Here is an 18,768-nt window from a genome sequence, read left to right on the forward strand (position 1 = left end):
ATAGGTGGAACGAAAAAATAAATCAGATGTAGATTGGTGAGTGTAAAGTCCCATCTTTTATCAGATGTAAGCAGGAAAAGTTTTGTATTCAGAAAATTAGAGCCAGAATAAGTTGGCTTGTAGTTGTAGATCAGTCTGCGGACTAGTTGTAGTCGAATCTATCAACTCCAATTGCCAGGAGGTAATGTGGTACTTTCCATGGCTTTAGTTCCACTGTGACAGCTTTATGCACTAACTTGGTTTGGATTCAACTTGATTCTTTTGAATTTTTTTTTCTTGACAGAAAAACTGATCTTTAATATTATGTTTGAGGTGTTCATGTCACCAAAGTAGTTCAATCCTATCACATCTTCACCGAAAGGGTGTTTCTTTAGGCAAAGTAAATCAATCCCAAAAAGTGGCCAATTTGATGCTTCCTTTTAGCTTCTACGGCCAGGAGAAGTGAAAGAGACTGGATAATTGGCCATATTCTATGAACAAAAAGCAGCATAGAGAAAACTGCAAGTCGAATTTTTTTTCATCTTCTATCTGTTGGAAAGGAATCGGATTGCGAAACAAAGCCAGATTCGATTTCATGCCTGAAAGGGAATTAACAACTTGTTTGAGATTCTGTTATTCGTCATTGTTAGATAACCGATTGGCCCCAAAGTTTTAGCTGTTAGGTCACAGTCATCAAAGGAGGTGTCAGAGTTACTGTCTTGGTCAGTTAAGACAGCACTATTTATCAATCACCAAGGAGGATCTCTGGTCGGATTTGCTCTGTTTAATGTAATAGTTCTTATTAGTCCTGTGATTTCATTCTAAGCCTATTATGCTTTATCACTTTCTTGGATCACTAACTGTAATTAATATTTAATACACGGTCAGATCAGAGCATTGCATTGTTTGATAATCCAGGAGAAGGTTATAGATTTCTATAGCTTTTCCCAATACAGTTACAGTAGTATATGTACTACATAGAAAATTTTTGTAGGTGGATTAGAAGAGCAAGCTCTGTTTCTTAAGCAGGAGGATTTAGCTGAGACTCATTTGTCAATAGATCAAAAAGGAACAAATGTATCTCAGTCTCCATCCTGCTGATTTTACTACGGTATAAATGATCTCCATCCATGGTAATTCTCTCAGACCATGTTGTCATGAGCTACTCCATTATCGGCGATGACCGGCGGTTTGCAGGAATGGAGCACGAAGTTGCATGCTGCGACTGCCTCGCCTACTGTGAGGAAGATCCATTCTTCGCCAATCGCTTCCAGGACCTTGGATTTATCCAACTTCTTCATTATCTCACTTCCAGGATTAGCTAAGACAAGCTGCTTACAAATCATTAAAAAAATTACATACATATTAATTAGCATTAAAGGTGATAAAATCTGCAATTAATATCTGGTTAATTCTGTGAGATCACTTGTATTATTACCTGGAGTCCTCTTCTATCCACAGACTTCTTGACCTCCTCTAACATGCTAATTCCACTCGTGTCAATACTACCCACAGCTGCCACACAAGTAAAAAATTACGTTAAGCTAGTGTAGAAGCAAACAAACATACATACTATATCTTCACATATGTACACAAGACTTACCACCCATGTCTAGGATTACATATTGCAAACTTGTCTCACCCTTGGATTTGAGCTTCTCCTCCTCCTCATCGATCCATCTCGATATCCTAAATAACAATAATCACACACATTTAGCTTAACCAAATTATGAATTATACAATACATATATATTCATGGTGCATGTACGTAATATATGTTCTATAGCATCTAATTAATCAAGTCACCTCTCTCTCAAGTAGCTTGCATTTGCGAAGTAGATTGGAGCATCGATTCCTAGTATGAACACTCCTGGAACAGTTTGGGCCACAGGGTATTGATCCATTCTTCTATAGACCATCGAGTTTGGTATGTTACCAAGAACGGTAGTCCTTGGCCTTGCCACGAATAGTAACACTCGAAGTAAAGATATTGCAACCTGCATTCATGCAAAAGTTATTAACTCATTCAATTAATCAGTCTTAATTCCTCAAGGTCAGGTAGTACTTACTGTAAATTGCAACTGAAAAGATAATTAGAACGAAGAAGATGAACAGAGTTAATTAATGTACCGCGATGACCAATCCGATCTCGACGCTTCCGAAGACGACGCCGAGATATGCGCCCAAACACACGCAGAAGTCGATCTTGTCGACTTGCCAGAGGTGGATCAACGCCTCGTAGTCGATGAGGCCGAGCATGGCGGAGATGATGATGGCGGAGAGGACGACGAGAGGGGTGTAGTGAAACAACGGCGTCAAGAATAGCAACGTGATCATGACGGCCACCGCCATCACGACGTTCGACATGGCGGTCTTGCAGCCGGCGTTATAGTTGACGGCGGACCGCGAGAAGGGCCCTGACGTACGTACGTACGTAAAAAATATGAGATCTTTTTTCTTTTCTTTTTCTGTTGGGGTGATCGAGTCGATCGAATTATTTATTGAGGTGAGTATGTCTTACCGGTAGTGAGGTAGCAAGATGTGAATGATCCGGCTATGTTCATCATGCCAAATGCGATCATTTCTTTGTTTCCATCTATGTGGTAGTTCTTGAACATGGCAAAGCTTCTTCCAACTGCAATCCCTTCCTATATATATATATGTATATATATGGTACAACGTGAGATCGAGCATATATTAATTAAGTCCATATTAATTAGTTGAATCTAACAAAAGATATTAATAGGACTTACAGCAAGGGCAATGATCCCTGTGACGATGCCAATCTTGAGTGCGACCATCATGTAAGGTGGGGAAAAGTTCAAACTTGTCAACGATGGTGGATTCAGACCTTTCTTTAGGTAACCAATCTGCAGTGGTGGGGATGATGAGATAATTAAGAATTTGACTTTTTAATTTTTTTTTTTTATTGTTGTTGATCAAGAACTCACCACTTGAACACCATGGTTCTCAGCATGGGTGAAGTACACCAGAAGGCTTCCGAGGATCACAGACGTCAAAGGGGCTGCAGCCGAGACCCAGAAGAATTTGGGTCGTCTCTTGCTCTGATTAATTGAAAACTATTTTCAGCACAAATTTCCATCTTTATTTATGTGACAAAATAATAAATGCTAATTAACTGCTCAAGTTCAACTCCAACATATATATCTTCACACTTTGGCCTTAAGTCAAGCTATTTACTATATTCAAGTCTTCAAAAAGGGACCCAGTTCACCAAGTCAATATTGGACCAAATTAAAATGGATGGTGGCCCTTCTCTATCCACTATTATTAACTACCAATTCACCGTCAATATGCCTGTTTATTCCATCAAATCTCATATTCAACTTTTATCAAATTAGCATGGGTAAAGGTTAAAAAAGAAGAAGAAGGTAGATGACACATAGCCAATTCTCCGCCATGTCAGGAATCAAAGGTCATAGCAATAATTCACTGTCAACTATGTATGTAGACAATAGAAACAGCAAAGAAGTGATGGTTAGTACCTTGATAGCTTATCTCCTGTCTTAATAATTAAGCTGGTCAAGTCAAAACAAGCAAAAAAACAAACAATGTCCCCTTGGCCCTTAACCATATTGATGATGACAAACAAATGGACTGTCAAAATTACATCTTCTATCTATCAAGATCTGAGGTCTGGAATCTTTGGCCCTGCAATACATCACGGGTATGTGTCCTAATGTGATTTGGGACCCTAAGCTTAGCTATTCATTTTTTTCTCTTTCTTCAAAAGAGAAGAAATGGTACTCTTCTTCTGTACATGAGCTGATGGCGGACCATCTTTTCCCCGTTCCTGTGCATCACGGGAATGTTCTCTGATGCGACTTGTGATCGAGCTTACGGTTGAGTACTCTCATAGATGATGTATAGCATAACTTCCATTTTTATTTCATTAATAGAAGAGCAAGTTAGAAGTAAGTTGCTTTTTGCGAGTCTTCCATTACTTGAATGCAACTATAAATTTAAGACTAGAAGCACACGATTTAAATGACGAGTTAGGAAAGCTTCAAATAAGCACTGCAATTAGTTTCCACAACCTTTTAGGTTACATCACCCTTAAGATGTAACTAGTGCCTTTCTTGGTGTGTTATTTTTATCATTAATTTAGGTAAAAAGTTACTAATCGCCTAAAAAAGGTGCGTGATCTTGTGGTCCTCTCTCCATCTTTTCAATTATTGTGTCCTTTTTTATATTGGTGGGCCAATATACATGTGTGATTTTATTTATATGTTTATCTAAAATAGTCAGTGATTATTAGCACAAAGGATTATTTAATCGTTACTTACGAAGAATCGTGTGAGGAGGAGGAAGAAAAGGAAGCAGCATCCAAGAACAGCACTTTCCCACCTCCACTGCAAGAAAGACACCACAACCACTTCCGATCATCATCAGACGATCACAAGAATGAAGACCTCAAAAATAAATTTATTCTCTAATTAATGTATCTATGCAAATCTTGTTATAATGAAGGATCGGTAGAGGTTATAAGTGGAGATTGACCTGGTGGGTTTGGGTGAACACAGACTCCATAACAGAGACAAGGTCTGTGGATGTGGTGAAGTGTACAAGGCCTAGCATCCCCTTCAACTGTTGAAGGCAAACAACAGTGGCTGCCCCTCCCATGAAGCCCACTATTGTCGCATGTGATAAGAAATCTACTATGAATCCAAGCCTGCAATTAACATAAGCCACATCAGATTGAAGTACGTCTCCACTCTATCAAGCGAAGCTATTAATTTATAGAGAGATAGATGTCCACTACTCTCTAACTCTCCAAGCATTAAGTCTTCCTATGTTCTCTGCTACTGTTTTACACAAGTCTTATCCATCTGTCACTTATGACCTAATTCAAAGTTCAAACAACAAATAACAAAAGACAAAATCCAATCTGTCCTTCAATGTCTTCTCTCTCTCTCTCTCTCTCTCTCTCTCTCTCTCTCTCTCTCTCTCTCTCTCTCTCTCTCTCCATGCAGTTTATATTTCTTTTCTACCTACATCCTCTCCGAAGTTTATTCCTTTTCTGAAAACAAGTTCAGGTCTGTAATCAGGAAGTCGCCGCTGTATCTTTCCTCCATATTAACAATATTTTTCTCTTTTCTCAACTTCAACTATTAGTTCAAAGAGACTCATTTAGTCCTACCAACTTGTATATTTTTATTTATTTACTAAGGATTCTTATCTACCACGTTTTGTTGTTTTTCCTACCATCTTGCGTACGTGAGACATCCCGCATTATTGCTGAAATCAATCTATATATCATTCTAGAAACATATCCTATTACGGAAAGACCCATTGGTAACCACTCTCTCTCTCTCTCTCTCTCTCTCTCTCTCTCTCTCTCTCGCCTAAGATAACTAGGTAGATAATTAAGCTCACATACCTCAACAAGCCCAAGGCTGCCTGAAAGACCCCGGCGAAGAACGTCGCCGTGAACGCCAAATGCAGGTACAACCCCGGATTCTCCAGAGCCGAAACCTCCTTCCCTAACATCGACGCGATAAGTAACGAAGCCACCGCCACCGTCCCCACGGCCAGATCCCGAGAGCTCCCCATCATCGCATAAACAAGCGGTGGAACAAAGCTTGAATCTACTCATATGTTCATTTAATCAAGCACAAAATTAATGACTATATATATATATATGCAATTAATATGATATAGCAAACCAAATAACTAATTTAAAAGTAGTAATGAACAAGGACCAACTACTTACATAAGCCAAGAATAGGTGGTAAATTTGCAAGCTTAGCATAACTAATTCCCTGGGGTATTGCAAGACTAGCAATGGTTATCCCCGCGACGAGATCCGACTTGAAGAGCTGCAACGTGTACCTCGGAGCCCATTCTAGTATAGGCATAAAATATTGCAGTCCCAAAATACACCTCCTTGACCCCTTCTCACGTTTGAATTGCCTGAGAGGGTCATCGGGAAAGAAGGTCTCTTTTAGGTTAGCCTGAAATGTTTCCAGGAAAGACCGCGACGCCGGTACTGGGACACGGTGCGGCGACGTGAAGTCGGCGTTCCCCATTAATCAGCACTAGTACTAGATAATTGCAAAAGGCTTAGAGAAGGTTAGAGAGAGAGAGAGAGAGAGAGATTAAAGGGGTAATGGTATAGAAGAGTAGTAAGGAGATGATGATGATGAGAAGACCTTAGAAGCTAGGCATAAAGGGAGGGAAAGGGTGACGAGCATATATATAGTGGAGGGGTTGTAGTGCACCGAAAGAGGAACTTGAGTCTAACCGGTTCCGGCGCGACAGAAGTGGAATTCGGGGCCCGCTTTGTAGTTTGACAGACACGTGGTGCAGTGGTACGAGCTGTTTGGTTTGATGTTGGATTTACACCAAGTTGGATACGTGGACATGATCCAGTGGTTGAGAAGGATAGTGGAGTTAGGAGGGAGGTTCGTCTGGGATTAGTGGAAGGAGACTGAGGTGGACTACATATATACTTAGACTTCGAATGGATGGACGCCACGGAGGCACAGTGGGCCCCGTTATGGGTCTTCGAATATTACAGTTGCCGGTGTATCGTTGATCGTTGACTAATGTCCATGAGATGTTAGTGGTCGCAGAGATTGGGTCCCGTTCCGAGTCTTCGAATTAAAGTTTCCCGTGTATCGTTTAATCGTTGACTAGGGTCCATGAGATGTTAGCAGTGGTCGCGGAGGATCTTCGTACTCTGATACGTGTAAGATTAAGAGAAGATTATCAAATGGAGTGGGAATTTTTCCTTGTCGGCCCTTGTATGTGTAAAGGTCTTCTTAGGGCCACGTCATCCCTCTAATGGCAATCTTTTCTTAAGCAGAAAAAAAAAAAAAAAAAAAAACATTTAACTCAGCCCATCTCGCCAGCCGAGTGTGCTCCCCCAACTGTCAACTGTCTGCCGCCGCCGTCCAACTCGTTAATGTCCTGCTGTCTAATGTTGTTGTCAAGTTCATCATCGACGATGTTCCACCTTGTCTTCCTCTCTGCTAACTCCAGTCTCACTCACTCCATTCTGGCCGTAGATGTTAGGCCCTTTTACATAATGACTTGTTTATATTTCTTTTTGTTACCTCCTCCATAGTTTTTTTTTAGCTTATGGTTGAATATTTATGCCAGCCTCAGCCTCTTAGAGATTCACCGAGCTATGCACCTATACATGATTGTCGATTCACGAAACTTTGATTCTTATTCTTGTTGCACTCTTTGTTTGAATCTTATGACTCGATACCTTACTAGATCTTTTTTGCTGGGATGTTAAATAATATTCAAAGTTGGGGGGCTTATGTTAAATAGTCATTACGTTCTATCTTTTTCTTCTTCTTTTTTTCAATTTATGTATCACGCCCGTTTTATTAAACCAACATACTTGTAGAGATTATTATTGGATGATTGGGAAACGTAAAAAGTAATTGCAAGAAAGAGAGAAGTTAATGGATATCATAATGAGTAGTGGCGTGTCGGTGATTTTGCGATGCTAAATTAAACATGAATGCACGACCAAATAGTTTTAAACGTCAGCAGGACGATCGAACTGAAATCATTTGGGCTCACTCACATTCACACTCACACTCACACTCACTAATGTGGGCCAAGTTTGGTCCAACTAGTCTCACGGGTGATGCTTCTTTTGGATTCTACCCTTTGTCTCCTGCATCTCTCAAAACTATTCCCCAATCAACCACCGTTCGTTATTTAATCAGGTGGTCCTCATCGCCCCGTCTTATCCTTTTGAGACATTTCATCTTGTGATACGAATAATGAACCTTCTTCAAGTCAAGCGTAGACGTCTCTCTCTCTCTCGCTCTCCCACTAACTTTGGTGGACCTAGGATTTGAAGGGCCCATTTCGCATTAGATCTCGGCCGCCATGCATGCAGGTTAATTTAACGTGAATAGGTTTACGTGTCCAAATACTGACCATCTTATATACATATATGTGGAATATATCCTCAATAATACATGAAATTGAAAAAGAAATAAAAATTAAAGTAGCTAGCAGTTGGACAATAAGATTACAAAGGAAAAGAAGATAGAGAAAGCCAGATTTGTTTTTATTATTCAGGTATCAAATTTCAGATGAGTCTCATGGAGTAATGGCATATAATATATATATATAAATGTAGAATTTTTGACGTGGTCAAAGCTTGATGTCGGTACAAATTTCATGTTAGGATTCAGAATAGGATGTTATATGTCATTGTTTATGCATAAGCTTTTGTGCAAAACTTGGTCCAGCTAGTAGTTTATAAAATCCAAGTACATTTGACGCAAATTAATTATTGTCACATTGATGCAAGGACTCAAATATCATTCAATTCTACATCTGTTTTGGCTTAGTTAAGTTAGGTATATACTCGGTAGATCAATGCTTCAACAAAGGCTTACGATTAGGTACTTTTGACCCCGTTCAAGATGATAAACTTTCAAATCTCTTCTCAATTAATTTATACTATTCTTCATGCAGAGACTGTCCTCTTTGGTCCATTAATTAATTTGAATTATTCATCATTTATTGGCGTATATCTGGTAAAAGAACTTACCACGAGCAGGTTGGCAAGGCCTACACCCGAAAGTCAACAAGCAACTTAACACACCAATTAGTTTTTCTGTGGTGTTATATTGATTTGTAAAGTAAGAAGAAACTATAAAAATGGTTCACATATGAACGTATCAAGCAATTTGAGAACTTGGGAGGATTCTTCGAGACAAAATGTACTCCCTGTTCTTAGTCTACGTTTCTTTGCAAGCTTTTGACAAATCTCCACATTCAAGTATGACAAATTGGAAACATTCAGCATGCATTAAACAAGACCTCCAATAGCTCGATATGTTAGTTTCACTCAGTACACTAGTGTCTGAAATTAATTGCCATTATTAGATGCGTGATTTTGTTTGTTAGCCAACCTATCATACTTTCGATTTATTCTCTCGATTCCGTGTTCACGGGTGCAAGACTAAAGGTCTAGCCAAGTGTCCATTGGATATTATAGAATGCAGAAGAAAGAAGCTTCTGAGAACAACCAATTGACTTGAATGCCATCCCTTGAGAAAATTATTTTTGTTGCTCTCACCGAGATATACCTTACATAGATAAAGATGTGATAAAATATATAAAAGTCCTGTGTACTCCATCGTGACATATTTTAAAGGCTTCTAGAATGAAAATATACAAAGTCTCAGTTGCTGTTTACTTCTTCTCTCTTCTTTTTGACCTTTTCTCTTTTTTTCTCCTTTTGTTTGTATACTTTTTCTGTCACAAGGGACTATCGCATCATGCACTGCCGAAATTTTCTTCTCTTAGCTACTACTAAGGTTTAGTCCTAAGAGTCATCTGTTTCTTCCCAGCTGAAGAGGTCTAATTCGTAAGTATAATTAGTATATTATCATCTAGAGAATGGAGCTTCCTACCTAAGAAACAGAAGGTAGAAAGTTTTTACATGTTAAATATGAAAGCATCACCTAAGTGCACTCTAGTCCAATTAAACTTTATTAAGATTTTCATCATTCATGAACATTTACTTGTGCCAATATTCATCAACATGACGATAAGGGCCCACATCAGATTCCATGTTATCCCGGTGCCTAGCTACAATATCCACAACAATGAATGAAGCTCAAAAGAAGCAATTATGTAGGCACAGAATATCCTAATATTAATTAAAGGTCATGCATACACAAGAGCGTCATTGTTTAGCTAGACATACAAATATAGAAGTGAGGAAACTTCTTCTTTTTTTTTTTTTGCTTTATATATTTTATTATATTTTCTAGGTTGCACCATATTAGTTAGCTTGGTGGACATCCATATCTCCTTTTTGTCACGTTTACTTCGTTACTTTTTGGCAGCTTTGTGTAGTTTTCATTACTTTTATCTTATTTTCTCTTGCAATATATCTAGCTACTTGACACTTTACAAATGGACGGGAGATGTGATGCCTAATCACATATTTCTTGCAGTAGATGAATATTGCTTCAGTTTCATAAAGTGGGGTTTAGTAAGCATGACAAGGTAAAGCCTTCCTCAGGCCAACCCCGTTACTTAATGATAACCATGGGGACATGCCACTTCCAAATAGCTAAGGTAAAGTCTCCATTGATGATTGCTGGTTCTGAAGAACCTTTCAAGAAGTATAGTCACTTTTCTAACCACTACCTCGATCTCCATATATACATATATATTAAATTGAAGGACATAAACATATATATATATATACACTATAAATGGGAGGATTTGTTGACTTGTGGATTAGAAGGGCATATAGTGGATCTGACTCCTTAATAGCAGCATGCTTTTGATGTTATTAGAGCGTGAAATATTAGGCTGTGACCAGTTATGGATATAGCCTCCCCCATGTGTAGCATCCCCTCTTGAGTAGCTAAGCTAGTGGGAGAAAAGTGAAAAAGAGAAGCACCCTTCACTAGATAGAAGCACATATCGACCTATCTATCTTCTACTTGTCATGCACTTCAATTGCTGAGTGACTCAGTGGTGGAGGACAAATCAACCTGATCATTATGACTTGTTTTACCAATAGTATTTGTGCAGTACTTTGGATATTAATTAATATATACATATGTGGCATTAATTGGAGATTTGTAGTACATTCTTTTGCTACATTATGCGTCTAGAATGTTATATTTCCTTCATTGCTAGCTCTACTAATCTACTGTCTTTTATAATTAATTGCCCGGCTAATTCAGGTGCGATTTGATGATGATATTGACTGGTCGATTGCACTGCACAAGAACAACTAACACAATATTGTGTTTTTCCTTTGCCGGCCACCTTCCTTGTAGTATCCTTTTCGTGGTAGTTAATATCATTTCGGGTCGACTAAGGAAAAGAAGAATTAATGCATTAACATAATTTTGGATGATGTAGCTTATAAGTTCGATCGTCTCAACTGCCGATCGCACTGCATAGCTAGGGAATCTCGTGCAATATTGTGTTGTTGGGTTGCATGGGGAACAAAAACTATGGTTGGCACTGTATATATATACCTAATAACTGTTGAATCCGGTGCATATGTTGTTGAATTGCATGAGGTACAAAAATAGGGTTACATGTTGGAAGTCAGTTTGATGTTGTGTATCATGGAGAAGCATGCACGCATCTCCTCCTATCCTAGCGTTGGAAAAGAATTAATGTACAGTGGTATGAAGATCGATCACAATGGGTTGCATGATTGAGCTACACAATTAAACGCTAATGGGTTTGGGCCCCCAACCCTGAAGAGGTGGAGAGTACTGTGGAGTCCATTACATGATGAGGTTGGTAAAGAAAAGCTAGCTCGAGATTCTAGCAACCACTTTAATGGCCATGGGCAACGACTATATATATATATATTGGAGTTCCCATTGACTTGGTGACTCTAAGAGAGATAGGCTATCGATCGAAAGATTGAAGAAGGAGCTGGTTCTAAGCGATGAGTCTAGAAAGTAGATGGTGACGTGTAAAATATCCATAGTAATTAAGAATTATATCACTCTTGTGGGCCTTAAAATAGAGATAGCTAGCCAACAGTAAAATTAATTGATCAAGTTTTAGTGGTCAAAAGAATGAAGTGAACTCGGAATTCCTCCGCCGCTGGCATTGCGAGGATCTTCACCGGATTCTTTGAGGCTTGAGTCTCCAGATCTATTGATGTAGAGAGAGGGATCAAATTAAAGGAGTTAACCTTAATATACATGTGTGGGTCCAGATGAGAAGTCTGCATGTTTTTTTACTTCTTTCTGGATAATTACAATTAACACACTACATTTTTTATGATGTTTTATGACTTTAATATATTCTCATAAAGCACCTCAAGTAGTTAACCTTGAACATCAGTACGCAGTAGAATGAGTAAAGTCCTTAATTGATCCTCAAGTGGCTAGTTATCATGTTTAACATACATCATGATTCTTTCAGTAAAGTCCTAATTGATCTTTAACACCGGAGACTAGAGAGCATAGCACCTTTTCCCTTTTGTTCTTCACTATGATGTCCAACTGATAGAGATGTGTCATTTTCCTCCACTACTCTCCAATAATTGAGCAATCTGTGGGGCTTAAGGTGCCATTTTCCCTCACTCTGAGCTCTTCCAACCATCTACGACTCTACTCGCTGCCGTCGTGAAGAAGACTAGACTATAAAAGAGAAAAAAAAAAGGGTAGCATCTTTGCACATCATGATTAATTATACGTATATATGACCGGTTCTTTTGTCTAATGTACTCTCTCTTTTTTTTCTCCCCCTTTTCAACTCCCATATATATATATATATATATATAAGATCGGGTCCTACCATCTTCAAACGTTGACCTCGATCACTTTGGAATATAAGCTTCAACTGTGCAGTCCTTGGGTAGACTTTAGGGTCCAGTATACCCACTAAATATATAAGATGGAAATGATGGATTAGCAGCAAAAAGATACACATACACAGAAAGCCATGCTTGTGGCCTTTTTCTACGGAGGTAAGTGGTTTAGCTAAGTGTGTGTCTGTATATATATGTGGGGAGGTTTCTCTAAGAAGTGACAACCACATATGGTGCAGACTGTCGCATTGGAGATTGACGAGTGCTGATGGCAAAGTTTACAAGACTTCGGTCGGTGGCATATGACTTTAATCTGGATTGGAATCTAGCCGACTAAAGTGTAGAGAGTTATAAAAGACGTAGAGAAGGATCAGACTACGCACGTACGTACGTACGTCAGAGAAAGCAGCAAACAATGGAAGTAAGTAGAGAAAAGAATGGGATATTTTTACACTCATTTCATCTCTCTCTCTCTCTCTTCAACTATATTGTGATTGTCATTACATTTGTAAATATTATAATTATCTCTGAATTTTTTTACTCTTTCATAATTCAATATTATCGTTAGTTTGTTTCTAACAGATTATTATTATTATTATTATTAAAATGAATATATTAAAAAGAATTTGAAGTTTAGAGGATAAATTAATTATCAACAATTTTTATCTTGCATAAAAAAATAATTTTCCTTCTTAAACAGCCCTAAGCTTAATCTGATAATAATTGTTTCAGTTTTGCATAAATCACATTTAATCAACTCAGACCAGCCAAATCCCTCGCCATGGTAATCTCGGGCACACCCTCGTTTGTACTCAAAACCCGACCCGATAATGCTTAAAAAATCCAATGAGATAATTGAAACGAATCCGATAGTGCGAGTTAGATCCGTCCCCTTGACTCCGTATCGTGAAGCCAAGAGAGATCGTGCTATTATTCTCATTATTTGATGGTCGAAAAGCTTGTGAATAAAACCCATCGAATCCATTTGGAGAGGTTAGTATTATGGGCTTCTTGAAGGAGTTGGATCCCATTTGCGTAGCTAGAGCTTTGACATATGTTGGTTTTGGTCTCTTTTTTTGTTGCAACTCTCACCTGATAGAACCCATATCCACATTTATAAAAATGTATGGCAATCTTAGTACAATTATGCATGCACTCGAATTGTTTGTTGAATTGTCTCACTGATGCCTCACTCTGTGGAGCATAATATAAATGTCTTCTTCTTTTTTTTTGGATAAAAGAATACATGTTTGTCTGTATAAAAAGCGTTGCCAGTTTTGATTTTATTCAAGTTTTTTGTTTTAGGGTTAAATTGATCCGTATGCTTTACTTCTTTTGCTTTTCCGTGCTTTTCTTTTTTACTAATACAAGGCTACACAAGTCTGTTTCATTGAATCATAATAAACCAAAACTACTACCATCATGGATAACAGTTTGCCAGATTTAATCAGAGTTTATAGAGCATCCCATACATATCATATTGGAAGGCCCATATAAGGAGATCACCACAACCATGTATAATGCTTTATTACGCCTATATATATGTCAAGCATGTGGTAGGGGTTTGGTTAGATGTTTACACATGAGTGATTGCTATCGTAGTTGGTGTTTTGTGCTTATAATAGATGGCATGATTTACTAGCATAACATATTATTAGTCCTTCTATTCAGTGTCATGCAGTTGGAAACTTTGTAATTTTTCATACTAGAAACCAACTAACGTCTAGTTCGGCATCAATTTTGAACAGTTAGATGTGTTTTGATTTTGAGTTAAAATGGCAGAGAATAATGCTTGTAAGCAATCTTTATTTCATTTCAGTTGTCGTGGACATACCCAATCAAGTTAAAATGAAGTCACGTACAATTAGAAAACAAGAAGAACAACTTAAACTAAAATGAGGTTCCTTGATAGTTGTACCGAGATTAATGAAACGAGACGATGCGGCTCTTATTCTGCTTCACTATCAACGTACCTTCCATAAGCTCAACAATTATCCATCCTTCTAAATTGTAATACCTCCTAGCTTTATTGTTGATAACCATCTCCAAGTAGTAATAGAAGTACTTGAATAAGATTCAGTACTTATTTCTGTGGAGCTGGAACAGAAAGATAAATCAGAATTCCAAATGCAAAATAACAATCAATGGTTTTCATCTGAGAAATTCATTCAGGAACTCATACCTCAAATCCTACCAAGGATCTGCAGTAGTTGGTGTTTGTCAGCACCGAGCTTGTTGATCCACATTCACTATCTTTGAGGGACACACTGGACTTATCTAGCTTGATAGACCACGGATACTGGTAACCGTTAGCTGTCATGCCCACATGGGAAGATGATCGTTGCATCTTAGCCCCTCTTGGTATGTTCCTTCCTTCAACTGATGGCCTTCGCCTGCTTGATTGCCTTTCAAATGTATCACTTCGTTGCCTTGGAGCACTTTGTGACCTTGACTTTGCCCTTGAAGATTCTGTGTTGGCCATGTAGCTGGGGAAGAAAGGGTAGTCAAGTGAAGGTTGCCTTCCATCAGGTACTGAAATAGATGATAAGTACTGGGGACTACTCTGTGATATTGTGAATGAGAAATCCTCAAAATGCCCGCTGTAAGTTCTAGGGCTCATTTCAGTTATGGCTGATGGAGCAGGTGAATATTGCTGGTATTGTTCTGCTCTAGAAGGTGTTTGAGATCCACCATAGTATGCTGAGAATCTGTGGTCTTTCATTTCACTCTGTGCGGCAGAACAACTAAGTCTGCACCTTGTATTACTCCTTGATTCGCTGCTATCCATTTCCACGATTTTTACATTTTCTTCTGCAGTTCTAGCCATCTCCTACTCATTCAATCACAAATCTCATTAGGAAGATAAATTGCGCCACAATTATTATTCTCATAAATTGAAGTTTACGTGTTAACTTAATCTATTGTTGAAACTTGGTTGGTTATGTTGCTTCTGTGGTTCTAGGTATATTTTTGCAAAATTTCCCTGAGAAAGCGCTGCTTACATATGAATGTCGATACGGGGCATGCTGTGGAGATCTGCGAAAAGTTTGCTGGTGGGATAACATCTCTGCTTCTTCAACCATGTGAATCCGCTGGGCATGGATTCTGGCTTGGGCAGTCACAATGGCTTGCATGCAGCGAAGAGTGGCTGTGGCTTGCTTCCTCACCAGGTGGCCTCTCACTAGAGCTTGTAGTTTCACCAGGCCCTTTAAGGCACATAGAGCTTTCCTTGCCTACAGAATTAAATTAATTCTTATAGTACTGCTCTTTCAAAATGTTTTCCACTAAAATTTCTATTGAACAGTGATTTTCTTTTCCTTTTGTACAATATATTGCTTCTTGAAAGTCAAATGACGCTTAGTGTACAGAGATAGCTAGTAATAGCTCGTTAAGGGTGTTAGAGCTTCTCCTTTATCTAGTATCTATATAAATTACTTGTTTTTGAATGTGCTTACCGTTAACCAGCTGTGTTATTTCATTAGTATTTACCCTTTTTTCTTTTCATTTTCTTACAATTTAGTTCTACTTAATATTTTTGGAACTTGGGGATTACACTGCAAACTGTTGGCATGATAAATCGCTATGTTAAGCAAACAGATTGAAATTCTATAGCTGTTGTGAGCTGTATGACTGACATGATAGAGTACATATCAATACTCAATCTGGGACACCCAAACATGGTGACCCTGCCAACTGGAATTTACTTCGGACATCTATTCATAATAGATCTAAACCATCAAAAAGGAAGGTTCAGGATCAAAGCCAAAACTGTCATCTTTTAAGTCCTTTATCCCTTGCTATTTACTCATGCTCAATCTAAATTATATCTCATGTTAGAATCCTATTATTTTTAGGGAGTGGAAAAGATACCAAATAAGCTCTGAAGGCAGATTGAATCTTGATAACAGCATCTTCCTCGATAAAACTGGTTGTCTTGTTGGGGTTTGCTGCAGTGAGACGGATAACAGCAGCTGCTGCCTGTGCGGCAGCCACTGCTGCATCAGCTGCTGCTGCCGTTGCCACAGCTACAGCCATGGCATGCCTCTTCCGATCAATTTCTGACTCCAACATCATTGAGGTCGGTCCACCTATGCTTGGATCTGGAGAATGCAAGGACTTCCCTGCTGCTGCCGATCTCCGGAAACTCCATCTCTTCTTCTCCTTGGGTGGTGGCACGAGATTTGGAGCAACTTGGGCCTCGGGTTGCAACGTCTTCATTGAGGTTGTAACTTTCTCCTTTTTCTCCTCTTTCTTTCCTGTCAATAAGCTTCTGAACCATTGGCCTGCCTTCCCCATTGCTCCTCAGAATTTTTCAACAAGAGTTGGGACCTAACAATACTTAGACGAGGCAAGGAAGCTAGTATTTATGTCTGCTTTTACACCCTGGTAATTAACTACTAGCTAATCTATTCTCTTTAATCCATTGACACATGCTCCATCTCTTTTGTCTCTCTCACGTTACTGTTGGCTTATCTTTGTTTATTTGGATCAATTCTGAAGGAAAAGCAAGAAGAGAAGGAGGAGGAGGAGGAGGACATGTGAAGAAAATATCCATGGATAAATAGACAACTGCAGTTAGGCAGCTAGGCTTCTCTAACAAGGATTGGATTGGAGAGATAGCAAAGGATATTATGGGTACGACAGATAATGTTAATTGGTTCAGGAGGCCATCAAGCCATGTGGAGAGGAGAACCATGAACGTGCTGTGGATCCGTAGACAACAACCTTTTGGTTGTCAGCATCTTATGAAAATTTGGACCCATAACTAGGCTTAACCCTATGAATATGATGCACCACCCTTGCTTGCTTGGCTCTTGGCTCTTGGCTCCTGCACCAAAGGAGATGGGCTCCTGATCCTAAAAGCTGGTATGTCCCTTTTTTCCCTTCCTATGTTTAGATGGGTCAAAAGTTGAAACTATAAGTACGAGACTATATCTTATTTAAGCTGATGGATGGTGACTACTGTTCCATTGATATCCACCGAGCTAAAAGCATTTCATCTTAGATTTGCATAAACAAAATGTCTTTGTCCTATTTGCAGAAATGTTAGATCTAGGATTAGAACAAGAGGCGAAACCAATGAGTATTTGCCTGTGGATTATAGTAATACGGACTTGGTCCCCACTGACTAATCTTCTATCTTATGGATTAAAACCCACTAAATTATTTTGTTGAATGATGTGTATTATTGGGCAATGGATTGAGGTTTAGTTGGCAGTCACATGCTGGTGTCAAATATCATTCACCTTGTGGCCTTTTGTTGGGACTACGGAAGCAGCGTCCCTGTGCTCGTACCCCAATTGTTCCTTCCCGTTTTATAGCTGCCACTGCATTGTCCATCAATCTTATCTTCAATTAACTATGAAGTACTCCAATTTTTAATTTTTTATCCATCTTCTTTTTGGTAATGGTAGCTTGTTCTGACGTGATGCTGTGCCACGTTCTTTTTTTCAGGATTTTTATATACAACTAACTCCTAACGGGCATGGTGCATGCATATATATATATATATATATATATATATATATATATATATATATATGCATATATACATACATACAAGTATTTTTAAATAGGATGTTGTCGAATAATGTACACCATCCTTATTACTTTATGAGAGTTGTGACCGTTCCAAAGAGCTACGATCAATCTGAGTCTTATCATGAGCCATTATGGCTGAGGTTTATTGTAGCACCATTGGTCTCATTATTTTTCATATGCAGGTAGCTTTATGATTTAATTTTTGTGATCTTCAATTCACGCACCTACCTGCACATAGACATGTAGATTGGAATAATTGTTGTATCTGATCTAGTAATGGATTATAAATTAATGGAGCATCACTAGTTGTCGAGATGGGAATATATTCCTGGACGTTAAAATATGGAGTTGCCCTTAGCTGGAAACTGGATGCAGCAACATCGCAGAACATACTAAGTCCACATGATTCCATTGGAGAGAGGTGAATGTCCTTTCTTCCGAGAAGAGTAGTGTGATCCATTTGTTTTGCGTAGCTTGATGTTGTTTCTTTTAACTTTTAACTTTTAATCTGATTTAAATGTAGCTGCTGAGCTATCTGAGGAAATGAAAGAAAGCACAAGAAACAACGCAGAAAGGCTGGATTACATATTTACATGGACATGGTTAAAGTTAATGACAGGATAAAGGTATGCTTGTACCATCTGCTCCTTGTCTCGTTTGATTGCATGAAGTCTCTCTTCGTGTCTTTCTTTTTCTTTTTTCTTTTTTCTTTTTTTCTTTTTTTTTTTTTTTTTTTGCTTGAGGAAAAAAAATTATATTGACTAGCTACCCAGACTGTGTTAAGCCCCAAATTCTTCATTTTTAGTCTTGATTTTAAGTACCTTAAATTAGGCTAAAAATATAGTGTTTAGTTGTGAACTAGATTAAAGTGTGATTGTTATTTTTGATGTGATGTAAAAAGGTAAAAAAATATATTATATTTTGAAGGAAAATAAATAATA

At 38.4% G+C, this 18,768-nt stretch overlaps 2 protein-coding genes and 1 long non-coding RNA gene across 3 annotated transcripts; 1 reads left to right on the forward strand and 2 right to left on the reverse strand.

The window, feature by feature from the left end:
* Positions 1-881: 881 nt before the first annotated feature.
* On the reverse strand, positions 882-6,153 carry LOC140779427 (sulfate transporter 3.1-like). Its single transcript, XM_073124488.1, has 12 exons — positions 5,714-6,153; positions 5,381-5,588; positions 4,501-4,672; positions 4,287-4,352; positions 2,931-3,044; positions 2,733-2,849; positions 2,501-2,627; positions 2,110-2,396; positions 1,786-1,976; positions 1,583-1,668; positions 1,418-1,494; positions 882-1,310 (listed from the first exon to the last, which is right to left on the reverse strand). Exons 1-12 carry the CDS (start codon positions 6,027-6,029, stop codon positions 1,122-1,124), a joined length of 1,950 nt encoding a protein of 649 aa, XP_072980589.1. The 5' UTR covers positions 6,030-6,153; the 3' UTR covers positions 882-1,121.
* Positions 6,154-13,183: 7,030 nt separating this feature from the next.
* On the forward strand, positions 13,184-16,266 carry LOC140779737 (uncharacterized). The gene is made up of 3 exons (XR_012107394.1): positions 13,184-13,279; positions 15,249-15,456; positions 16,141-16,266. It is a non-coding gene; the product is annotated as an uncharacterized lncRNA (long non-coding RNA).
* Positions 14,063-17,705, reverse strand: LOC140779735 (protein IQ-DOMAIN 19-like). Its single transcript, XM_073124974.1, has 4 exons — positions 16,157-17,705; positions 15,289-15,519; positions 14,469-15,116; positions 14,063-14,383 (listed from the first exon to the last, which is right to left on the reverse strand). The coding sequence occupies exons 1-4, from the start codon at positions 16,580-16,582 to the stop codon at positions 14,363-14,365; spliced, it is 1,326 nt and encodes a 441-aa protein (XP_072981075.1). The 5' UTR covers positions 16,583-17,705; the 3' UTR covers positions 14,063-14,362.
* Between the last annotated feature and the right edge of the window lie 1,063 nt (positions 17,706-18,768).

The sequence above is a fragment of the Typha angustifolia genome, chromosome 15, assembly GCF_048772165.1.
Source record: "Typha angustifolia cultivar Huaian chromosome 15, ASM4877216v1, whole genome shotgun sequence".
Lineage (NCBI taxonomy): Eukaryota > Viridiplantae > Streptophyta > Magnoliopsida > Poales > Typhaceae > Typha > Typha angustifolia.

Bases quoted from the DNA above. Each gene is read 5' to 3' on its own strand.
- LOC140779427 (XM_073124488.1), bottom strand. From the start codon at position 6,029: ATGGGGAACGCCGACTTCACGTCGCCGCACCGTGTCCCAGTACCGGCG. The intron at 3,045-4,286 runs GTAAGTAACGAT...TCAATTAATCAG, and splicing joins TCCTCCTCACACGATTCTTC to AGCAAGAGACGACCCAAATT. The intron at 1,669-1,785 runs GTGACTTGATTA...ATTGTTATTTAG, and splicing joins GCAAGCTACTTGAGAGAGAG to GATATCGAGATGGATCGATG.
- LOC140779735 (XM_073124974.1), bottom strand. From the start codon at position 16,582: ATGGGGAAGGCAGGCCAATGGTTCAGAAGCTTATTGACAGGAAAGAAA. The intron at 15,520-16,156 runs GTATCTTTTCCA...TTAATTCTGTAG, and splicing joins CTGCCTTCAGAGCTTATTTG to GCAAGGAAAGCTCTATGTGC. The intron at 14,384-14,468 runs GTATGAGTTCCT...TTTCTGTTCCAG, and splicing joins GATCCTTGGTAGGATTTGAG to CTCCACAGAAATAAGTACTG.